At 39.8% G+C, this 11934-nt stretch overlaps 1 protein-coding gene across 8 annotated transcripts in view; it reads left to right on the top strand.

Moving 5' to 3' along the window:
• The window catches only part of Shld2 (shieldin complex subunit 2), a 72950-nt gene that overhangs the window by 42198 nt on the left and 18818 nt on the right, over positions 1 to 11934 (top strand). For all 8 annotated transcript variants that reach the window (XM_029468998.1, XM_029468995.1, XM_029468996.1 and 5 more), the window contains one exon: positions 7444 to 7551. In XM_029468998.1, the coding sequence (XP_029324858.1) occupies positions 7444 to 7551 (108 nt within the window). The remainder of the gene's footprint in view (positions 1 to 7443; positions 7552 to 11934) is intronic.

Genomic DNA, 11934 nt, shown 5'->3' with positions numbered 1-11934 from the left:
TGTAGACCAGGCTGGCCTCGAACTCAGAAATCCACCTGCCTCTGCCTCCCAAGTGCTGGGATTAAAGGCTTGCGCCACCACACCCAGCTGTGTTTTAAGACTGGATCCTAGTATGTGGGGGAAATCAGTTCTGCTTCAGCCTCCCTTTGCTGTGATTTATATACACGTCCCACAACACTGGACTAAAATCTTTAATATTTTTTTACTTGTTCTTAGTTAATTTAGAATCAATACAGTAGCATGGCTCAGGCCTGTAATCCCAGCACTTCAGAGGCAGGGCCAAGAGGTTCTGGAGTTGAAGGCCAGCATCAGCTATATAGAAGTTTGAGGCTAGCTTAGCTACACGAGACCCTGTCTCATGCAAACAAAATATAAAATAAAACCAATACAGTGTTAGTAAAGCTAGAAGAAGTTAGTTAATCTTACTAACTTAGCTAAGAAAGGATGTGATGGAGCTAGGCTTTGTTAGCCTCAGCTGAGAAAATGAAAATTGCGGTTCATACAATATTAAGTTGTTTGCAGGGAGATGATTCCTTTAATTAATGTGTCTTGGTGCGTTCTCTTTGGATGGTTAGGAACAATCTTTATGGAGTGTAAGTGCAAGATTATAACAAACAGACTTAACAAAGCACTTTTTATATGTTGTTCTATTATTGTTGGAGAGGTAGTTTATCTAACTCATACTCTGACTTAGTACTTTCAGAATTCCTCTTTGCTTGTGATATGGCTTCCCAACTATAGATCTATTTACAAGATGAGAACATACTGTAAATACTGTTTCTTTGCCAAATAATACCTCTCTCACTGTAAATAAGAATAAAAGTTCTGGTTTTCTTGTCATATTAACCCATTTAATGTGAACTTATTCCCCAGAGCTAAGACTATTTTTGGAGTATCAAAGAAGTTTCCCAACAGTAAAGAGGTGAATCGACCCGTACTGTAGTCACTTTCAGTTAAGGACATTCTACCTCAAGATCATTCACCATGATTGAAACAAAACAAACAACCCTCCCCCAACAACAAAAACCCCAAACCAACCAACTGACCAGACAAACATAAACAGGAAAAAAAAAAAAATGTCTAGTTTGTTTGTGATCTTCTTGGAGGCCTTTTCTAGGCACATAGAAAAAGTCCTGCTACCTCTCTGGTTTTTCCTAACATCCCTACAGTTGTTTACAACTAGGTAAGATCAAGTGACTGCTGGAATTTATTTACCCATTTTTCTACTATAAGACAATTAAATTACTTTTATGAATGCCTTTAAAAAGGTATCTTTGTTGGTGCTGTATTATTTCTTTGAAAAAACAAGGGGGCTGGTGAGATGGCTCAGTGGGTAAGAGCACCCGACTGCTCTTCCGAAGGTCCAGAGTTCAAATCCCAGCAACCACATGGTGGCTCACAACCATCCGTAACGAGATCTGGCGCCCTCTTCTGGAGTGTGTGAAGACAGCTACAGTGTACTTACATGTAATAAATAAATAAAATCTAAAAAGAAAAAAGAAAAAAAAGAAAAAACAAACAACAACAACAAAAATATCGAAGTCTGTGTGTAGTGGCACATGCCTTTAATCCCAGCACTCAGGAGATAGAAGCAGGTTGATTTCTGTGTGAGTTCTGGATCTACAGAGTGAGTTCCAGGACAGCCAGAGCTACAGCCAGAGCTACACCCTGTCTCAAAAACAAAACAAAACAAAACAAAACAAAACAAAACAAAACAAATACTGTCCCGCAAACAACAAAAACCCCAAACCAGACAAACAAAGAAAAGAAAACATCTAGTTTGTTTGTTGTTTTCTTCTTGTGGAACAAATGGGAAATTTGTGAGGAAAAAAAAGCTATACTTTTATATTGTCATATCTTTAGCAGTGAATTATATTCACATAGAAATTTATGAGTGACATTCATTTTTAATTGATAGCATTCAACTGTGCATTATTATATTTCTACCTTTAATAGCTCATTCTACCTATTGATAGAGATCTCAGAACTGAGATTTTCTGTGTAAGAGGTAAGTTGTAGAACATCCTCTATGTAGAGCATGGTAGACTTTTAGCAGCAGAAGGTATTAGAAGTGTGAATTGTCTGTGAGTATTCAATACTAAGAGTTAAAAAGAAGAGGGCCTAGGACTTAACCTTGGAGAGTCCTAGTATTTAGATGGAATTAAAGGAGCTAAAAGCTGGACCCTAGAAGTGAATGGATAAAAGAACCAGGAGGCAAGGCCTGGGCCACCATTTTGCCTTTCCCTATCACCCAATGTCTCATGACTCCAATATAGAGTTTAAAGTTTTCTTGAAATTTCTCAGATATTCTTGTCTTCTGAACAGCAGGTATTCTGAGCATCACATCGTGAGAAGTCTGGTGTTTTGTTTTGTTTTTTTGATGTTGTTGGGGACTGAACCCAGGGCCTCACACATTAGGAGTCACATGCCTTTTAATGACAGTTTTTGAAAGCTGTGCTAGCTCTTTCTGGTTAGATAGTAGGGAGCCACTGAATATTAGTGTTAATTAGTATACTACTTGTAATACTTTTACACAACAATTATATCTTACCCATGAGTTGTTTGAAAAGTTTATACATGTATACAGTATATTTCTATCATATCTGCCTTCATAACTTCTTTCCAGCCCCTCTCAGAACTCCCACCCCAGTTTTTTTTAACTGTTGAGTATGTTAATTCCCACTAAATGTTTTTTCTCTATAGCTTTTTCTTTTCCTTTTTTTTCTTTTTATTTATTTATTCTATTTATGAATACACTGTAGCTGTCTTCAGACACACCAGAAGAGGGCATCAGATCCCATTACAGATGGTTGTGAGCAACCATGTGGTTGCTGGGAATTGAACTCAGGACCTCTGGAAGAGCAATCAGTGCTCTTAACCACTGAGCCATCTCTCTAGCCCCAGCTTTCTCTTTTCCATTTGATGTTTCTTAACTCTAAAGTATTTCACGTTCTTCTTTTTTTTTTTAAGATTTATTTTTTATTATATGTAAGTACACTGTAGCTGTCTTCAGACACTCCAGAAGAGGGCATCAGATCTCATTACAGATGATTGTGAGCCACAATGTGGTTGCTGGGATTTGAACTCAGAACCTTTGGAAGAACAGTCAGTGCTCTTAACTGCTGAGCCATTCTCTCCAGCCCCCATATTTTACTTTCAACATCTACAGAATATGATTAGCATGCTGCTTAGGGAAAAAAATAATGGGATAAATGTAAAGACTGCCATATATGCATGTATATTCGTAGTACAAGGGGCTGACACACTATAATTACTGTTTGAGGCAACACTGCTTTGGAATCGCTAATCTTCCTGCCCCCCCCCCCCATCTTTATTTTTCCCCTCAATAACAAAATTGCCTTTATTACAAATTTCTGCAAACTAAAAAAATCCAAAGATCTATTTCAATTACTTTCTAAACCAAACCACTCCTAGTTCTATTTACATTATTTCTCAGCCCCGCCTTGAGGCTTCTAAAGTTCTAAGAATACTTTGACTCGTTCTTGCTTCTTTGGGTAATTTAAGTCACTCACATGAAGCCAAACATCACACATCCTATATAATTTAAAGGTTAGCAGGTTAGAAGATTCTCCAGCACCAGGAAGTTTAATCTTGAAAAACAAACAAAAAACAACTTTTACATCTGCTGTGTGGCATCTTTAATAGCAAAGACAGTGTACAATTTAAACTGACTGTCTTAATTCTTCCCGATTTTAGCATTCTCAGAAGGATCCCATCTTTGATAATGGCAGAAAGTGCAGAGACATCTGAATGGCTCACTGTCCTCTTTATACTCATTTCCTTCAAGCCTTTTCTCTCTCTGCTCAATCCCAACAAATCTTCTCATCCTTGCTATAGGATCTTGCAGCACTGACAACAATGTGTGGACCCTTCTGGGAAAGGCGCTTTGAACCTCCCTCAAGATTCTTTCACTTCTGTTATCCACAGGTCTGCTCTCAATCCGGTGACCTGGGGTGAACCTGGGTTAGCTTTTTCATGACCTCTTCTAGTGTTTCTGCTTGTAGGACTTCCGAGTCACTGGGTGCATCCTCTTCATCTTTCCTCTGAGGAGTGTCTGGGTTCTCAACTGGGCCGACTTTCTCTGATGGCTCCTCCATGGCACTGGGCAGAAGCCTCAAAAACTGGCTCTGAACAAGATTGCGTAGTCTTTGAAAAGACCTAGACCCAAGTAGCAGAGGTGAAGTGAGTCGCCGCCTCTAATCTTAATACTGCTTAGTAGCAGTGCACTTGTCTAAGATGGCTATAACGCTAAGTTATATCTGTTAAAAGCCCATGTCTTCGAGCATCCATCCATCCATTTATTTTTCCCCCTTTTATTTTTTGAGGCAGTCTTACTCTATAGCCTAAGTTGGCCTCAAACTCATGGCAGCTGTCCTGCTTCTGATTCCTTAGTAATAGGATTGCAGGAATACACCATGCCTGGTGAAGCCATTTAGTTTCATTGTCACCCTAAGAACTTAGGGTCACACCATGATAGGCAAATATCTACTATTAAGTTACATCCCTAGCCCATCATTCTTTCATTTGTAGTAATACTTGAACATGGTATTTGGTATATCTGACAGAGGAATAATACATCCACCAACGTGAAATGAAAAGCATTTGGGAGCCGGGTGTGGTGGCACACACCTTTAATCCCAGCACTCGGGAGCAGAAGCAGGCGGATTTCTGAGTTCGAGGCCAGCCTGGTCTACAAAGTGAGTTCCAGGACAGCCAGGGCTATACAGAGAAACCCTGTCTCGAAAAAAAACAAAACAAAACAAAAGAAAAAGAAAAAGAAAAAGAAAAGCTCTTGGAAATACAGCTGGTCATTGTAGCACACATGTGCTTGATCCTAGCACTCATAGCACTCAGGAGGCAGAGGCAGGTAAATCTCTGAGTTCAAGACCAGCCTGGCCTATATAGTAAGTTACAGGACAGTCAGAACAACATAGTGAGACCATGTCTCAAATAGATATAGTGAACATGTAATAATGTGATAGTTTGAATATTATATATCTAAAATCTATCCATGATGTAACTTGTTTCACAGTGAAATCCTCATTGGTAAGTATTTTTGTCAACTCAATACAAGGTAGAGTCATTAGAGAAGAGGGAAACTTAGTTGAGAAAATGCCCCCACCAGATTGGCCTGTAGATAAACCTGGAAGGACTTTTTCTTTTTTCTTTTTTTTTTTTGGTTTTTCGAGACAGGGTTTCTCTGTGTAGCCCTGGCTGTCCTGGCACTCACTCTGTAGACCAGGCTGGCCTCGAACTCAGAAATCCGCCTGCCTCTGCCTCCGGAGTGCTGGGATTAAAGGCGTGCGACACCACGCCCGGCTAGGACTTTTTTTTGATTGATGATTGACATGGTAGGGCCCAGGCTGTTGTGGGTGCCATACCTGAGCAGGTGGTCCTGGATGGTAAAGCATTGGAGAGGAAGCTCCAGAGAGCAAGCCATTATGCAGCATTCCTCCATGGTTTCTGCTTCAGTTCCTGCTCCCAGGTTTCTGCACTGAGTTTCTGCACTGACTTTCCTCAGTGCAAAACTGGGAACCGTAAGATGAAATAAACCCTTCCTCTAGGTGGCTCTTAGTCTTGGTCTTCATCACAGCAATGGGAAACAAATGCAAGACAAACCTCAGTAAGACATACAACCCTAAGTCATGTCGCAGAGCATTGCAAGCAGGAGCAACATGTCTGGAGTTGCCTGCACCTCCACACTTACCCTCCACGAGCAGTGAGCATCAGGCTTCTCGTTCTTCAGCAGTTGGACGCACCGCACTGTAGCTCATTGGTGTCTGAGTCAGACAGGCACTGCAGAATATGCTGGAATCCAGACATCTTGCCTCTGTAGTTCAGCTCTTGTCTTTTTCTTTTGTTCTTCTTTAGCTTTAATAATCCCTGGATCAGATTTGCAAAATTTTACAGAATTGTAGAATAGTGTACCACTATTGGCAAGGAATAGAAGATGAATAAAAAGTTGACATTTCTACAGAGTGAGTTCCAGGACAGCCACGGCTATACAGAGAAACCCTGTCTTGAAACAAACAAACAAACAAACAAACAGTTGACATTCTCTAAACAGAACAATATGTCACATTTAGAAAATGGTTGCCAAGTATATTCCAAAGCACAATACACTGAGAGATCCAAAAAGACTGAAAAAAGTTGTAACTCAAACCCACCATGCAGTAGCTCTTTAGTGAGTGAGACAAGAATCAGTATTTAGGCGTCCTGTAAGTCCAACCCCCAAATAACTAGGAAAGAGGACCCTAGCCTTATTTTTCTGACAAAATTCCTTACTAACTTTGAGCTTTCTAAGGAAAAATGTGTTGTATACTTTGCTTGCATTGCTTATGATTGAGCAATCATCCACATGCTTTTCGTCTTAGGCATATCCAGTGCTGACCCACTCTTGATAATCTGGGCATCAGTATTGACTCCAGCTTCTAGAAGACTAATGACTGTGATACTTGGTAGTACTACTCAATGCAGTGTTTGAGTGGTACTTGTCATCATCATATAACTAAAACATTAAAAGCAATGTAGTTGAATGTATAATGTGTATAGGCTCCTTACGTCAATCGGGTTACTTCAGTCTGACCCATCATATCGACATTTGGTCTTTTTGCTGAGATTGGCCACAATGATGTATGCCCAAACTGAGTGGCCCAATAAACACACCTATTATAGATTCTCAAATCTACTAATGAAGAATCTCTACCATATTTTACTTTTGGTACAGCCATGGATAAATGATCTTATCTTGTGGCCCGATGCAATAGTGCTGAATTCAGGTCTTCTCCATGTTCAGCACCTTTTGAAACTGCATACGCCAATTCTGTTATTGATGGTACCCAATGGAAGAATGTAGTTTTTTTTCCCCCTTTGGTTGCCATGTGTATAACTTGCTGTCACAAATTCTCAGTAGTGTTCATGTAGTCCATATTTTCTAGGCTTCACTATGTTCATGTGCTGTAAGTTCCACCCATGTAGTTCTTCATATTCATGATTTTAATGGTGTTGGGTTTGATTTCCTCTGGATAGAGAAGGGGGATGCTTCAGTATCTCACTAATGCTGGTATGATATCATTCCTACTGCTGCATGTTGGGAAAAAGTAGTGGGGTTTGGGGTGCGAAGGGCAAGCTTAGCTGAAAGCAATGTGAATGTGGCTTCCTCCTCTTCCCCTAGACTAGGTGAAGCCTGGCTTGCTCATGCCTCAGAAGGCGAAGGTCTAGGTTCAGAAATTAAACTTGCTGTTTTATCGTTTTGAGCCTTTGGGTGGGTCTTTCGGCCTAACAACTTTAGCTGCCTGGCATGTGAGATGTGTGCATCATGTCTTGCTGTGATTGGTTACTATTGCTACTCTGTGTTTAACAAGTTAACCACAGTCTAAAGGAGTTTATGGTGTGACCAGATTTCATTTGTTTTGTTTTTAGACGTTGTTCTTTATGAGGATCAGTGGATTGGTGAGACAGTGCTCCAATCAACATTTACCAGTCAGTTACTAAATCTTGGAAGTTATTCATACGTCCAGCCTGAAAAATGTAAGACATATTTTGAATATGCTGAACTTATGATGTTTTAATTTGTGACTTTTTGGCCTTAGGATAGTACAAAACCAGTATGAGCACACTTTGGATTTTGATCTTTTCTGCCATTAGTGATGCTCCCAGTGGCAGAGAGCCATGGCTTGCAGTCAGCATCTGGTTATAAGGTGAATCTCTGAGATGTCACACTGTGCTGTGTTGCTAAGTGGGGACAGATGGTAGGTTAGGTATATTTAACACATTTTTGTTGTAGCTTCGGTTTCTTGTGGGATCACTGTAATATTACCTCATTGTAAATCCACTGTAAGTCTGCAAACAAATATGTTAGGAAAGATTTGAGAAAAAAAATTTTTTTTCTAAACAGCTATTTTCATTTGTAAGCTGAAACTGGAACTCATTTATTTTATTTTATATTTTGCAATATTAGTATTGAACACAGGGCCCCCCCACCCAGTGCTATTTTTCAAAAAAATTGAAAACAGAACTTAAAAAGATGGCTGTGTTAGGGCTAAACAGGGGGCCCTAGCCCCAGGTGGCAGCAGCTGTGTGCCTAGAAGAGAAAAGAGGGAGAAAAAAAGAGATGAACTTGTATATTATAAATCACATTTATTGTTGCAGTAAATCTACTCTCAAATATGCCCCAGCAATGAAAACAGGACATCGTTAATATGATTACATGCCGTGCAACTAGATTGGGCAGATCTACCACTACACTACCATCTTCCACATCTATGAGACCCCTTAGAACTTGCGGTTTCTCTAGGCCATGTGCTTCTGCTCCACTTTTCTTCATCTTTGTCTTCATCCTCCTCTGCATCCTCTCCCTCTTCCATTTTCTGCTTCCTTTCCCTCCCTTCTGCTCCACCTTCCCTTTCATCTGCCCAACCATCAGCTCTCCTTTATTTTACAAATTAAGGTGGGAAGCAGGTTTACAGGAAATCACCTGAGTGCTGACTCATTCCTTGTTCACAACCCCTCACAGGAGAACAGATTTAACACCAAATGTAATTAGCCCCAGGGCTATCCACAACACACTGGCTGAAGGACATTTGAGTTATTTCTCTTTTGAGGTTTTTAAGAGTATAGATTAAAAAAAAAACCAATTTTTTTATTAGATATTTTCTTCATTTACATTTGAAATGCTATCCCGAAAGTCCCCTCTACACTCCCCCCACCCTGCTCCCCAACCCACCCACTCTCTCTTCCTGGCCCTGGCATTCTCCTGTACTGGGGCAAGAGTATAGATTTTTGTTAAGATCTTTGGCACAGATTTCTAGGGTGCATTCCAAATACATAAATTGTTTTATAAGAAATTACCAGCCGGGACAAGGTGGTGCACACCTTTAATCCCAGCACTCTGGAGGCAGAGGCAGATGGACCTCTGAGTTCTAGGCCTGCCTGGTCTACAGAGCAAGTTTCAGGATAGCCAGGGCTACACAGAGCAACCATATCTCAGAACAAACCAACCAACCACACTCACACACACACACACACACACACACACCCACACCCACCACCAACAAAAAGAAATGACTAAGCTGTTTTCCACCTGGCCAAACTACTTTAAAGACTTTGCATAGGCTGGAGTGTAGCAACTAAGAGGACCTGCCTAGTCTATGCAAGGCTTTGTGTTTGATCTTTAGCACCTCAAAATACACAAATAAGTAACTGAATAAATAAACCATGTGGAGTATCACATGCTTGAAATCATAGCTACTTGGGAAGCTGATATAGAATGTATAGAGGCAGCCGGGTGTGGTGGCGCACACCTTTAATCCCAGCACTCGGGAGGCAGAGGCAGGTGGATTTCTGAGTTCGAGGCCAGCCTGGTCTNCAAAGTGAGTTCCAGGACAGCCNGGGCTACACAGAGAAACCCTGTCTCGAAAAAAAAAAAAAAAAAAAAAAAAGAATATATAGAGGCCAGTTTAGTCAATGACACTTAGCAAAAATTGGAGACTCTGGGTTGGTCCCTAACACTTCAAAGTAAGTAAAAGAAATACACCTACTTAGTAGGAATACATTACAGCTTTAATGGCATATTTTAGAATACTTGTAAGAAAAATTGTGTGAGGTGTCTGTTCCACAGTAGAGTGGCTGTAATAAAGCTAGAGTTAAGTATTTGAAATGTTTTCACCATAAAGAAACAAAAAATTTATATATAGAGAGATGTATCTAACTTGTTTTAAAGGTTTTATGATATGTTTATTGTTTGAAGCATTACATGGCATCACATTAATTTCTATAATTTTTATGTTTATCAAAAATAGATTTTAGTAAATGAATACAATCAAGCTCTGCTGTGGCAGCGCACTGGCTTATAGCATGTGCATCACCATGGATTTGATCCTTGACACCACAGAAACAAGTAATATAGGATTCATACCAACAATACCTTTCACAATTTATCTTTTTCCATGTCACTTTTACTGTCATCCTAGTTTTAAAAAGCTCAGTCCATTCTAAGAGATGTTCTGAGTAATAAATTCTAAGAAACTCCCTGAGAAGTCATTTCCCTAATGGCACAAGACAATTCTAATATACAAAACATAATTAAAGAGACAGAAGTTCTAATTGGTGTCCTTAGTAGCTTGGGTCTGTATGTAAACAAGGTCACATAGAGCATGCTGTATCTTCAGTCACATTAACTCTTCCCTGCTTACTCTTACCAAGCATCCTTTGTTCTCTCCTCTGGTTTATTGGTGCATGACTCTTTCTTTACTCCAAACAATTCCCTCAAGTATCTTTTGTAGAGCTGCCTCAGTGGTCATTAATTCCTTTTAGCCTGCCTTTATTATGGGAAGTTTTTCTTCCTTCTTCCATTACAACATATATCTGTGCAAATAGAAATGCATCATTTTCTTTTAAATTTTTTTTTTTGAAGTTTTTGTTGAGAAATCTGCAGTTATTTCAATGGGCTCATCTTTATATGTGATTTGGTACTTTTTTCTTGCTGCTTTCAATATATTTTTGTTGTTTCATATATCAGTAATTTAATTATAATATGATGAGGGAAGTTCTTTGCTGATCTTGTTTAATGTTCTAAATGCCTCTTGTGTTTGGACTGACATCTTTTCCTGTAATTGAGCGATTTTTTTCTACGATTTTGTTGAAAATATTTTCTATGCCTTTAGAATGAAAGCTTTCTTTTCCAGTGCCCATGAATCTTAGGTTTGGTCTTTTCATTTCATTTCATTTTATTTATTTATTTATTTATTTTTTGAGACAGGGTTTCTCTGTGTAGCCTTGGCTGTCCTGGAACTCACTTTGTAGACCAGGCTGGTCTTGAACTCAGAAATCCTCCTGCCTCTGCCTCCCGAGCGCTGGGATTCAACGCACGCACCACCATGCCCGGCTGGTTTGGTCTTTTTAAAGTCCCAGATGGCCTGAGAGGGCCATTCCTGCCTTCTTATTAATGAATCTTTGTCTTCTTTGGAATATTCAAATTTTTCCTCTTTGCCTTTAAGCTTATTTGGTCCTCTATTTGATCTTCTCTGCTGGTGAGACTTACACTGAGTTTTAACTTACTGTGTTTTCATTTCTGGTATTTCAGTTTGTTTTTCCTCAGTAGTTCTCAGTAGTTCCGTTTATGGGATTCCTCTTTTCTAACTAGTATGAGGTTCCTTAGTTCATTCAGTTCTCTCTCTGTCTCCCCGTCTCTGTCTCTGTCTCTGTCTCTCTCTTTCATTTGAATTGTTTTGGGATTCATTCAGGAATTTTCTTCTTTGACTTTCTAAGCATACTTACTCTTGACTTCTTTGGGATTTCATCTGGTTTACTCTCCTAGAGGCTATTACTTAAGGATTGGTGATTTTTGGAGGAGTTATGCTGCATTGTTTTGTATATATAATTCTATTATTGCATTGGGATTTTTGCATCTGGGTTTATTTCATTTCTTGGCTTTGTTGTTGTTTTTATTTGTTGTGTTTTTCAAAGGGAGTGCTTTCAATGTTCAAGTGGAGCCTGGCTATGTGTGGCTGAGGTGTCAGTGGGCAGGCCATTTTGGATTTGGTCACAGGTCCTGCTTACCCCTCCTGTGATCCTTCTGGGGTTAGGGTATGCATGCTGTTCTTGCCTAGGCTAGAACATTTGCTAGAATTTTTGCTAGGTTGAGGTTTGTCTCAGATCCTGGTTCTGTCAGTAGGTAGTCCTTCACAGGTAAGACTGTAAATGCTGGTTACACCTCTGGGTAACTCATTTGGGAGTCCTGTTGAGAAGGTGACCCCATTACTGGGCTGTTATTTCTGTTGTTTGGATGTTTCTTGAAACCTCTGTCTATGTTACCCTGCAGGTTCTGTCTGTGGCTGGAGTCCTTTCATTGAGCCACGCAGTTTGTCTGTCTGTCTGTCTTTCTTTCTTTCCTTCCTTCTTCCTTTTTTTTTT

This window comes from Mus caroli, chromosome 14 (genome assembly GCF_900094665.2).
Source record: "Mus caroli chromosome 14, CAROLI_EIJ_v1.1, whole genome shotgun sequence".
In the NCBI taxonomy this organism is placed as follows: Eukaryota; Metazoa; Chordata; class Mammalia; order Rodentia; family Muridae; genus Mus; species Mus caroli.
This window is presented reverse-complemented; position numbering and strand designations above follow the sequence as displayed.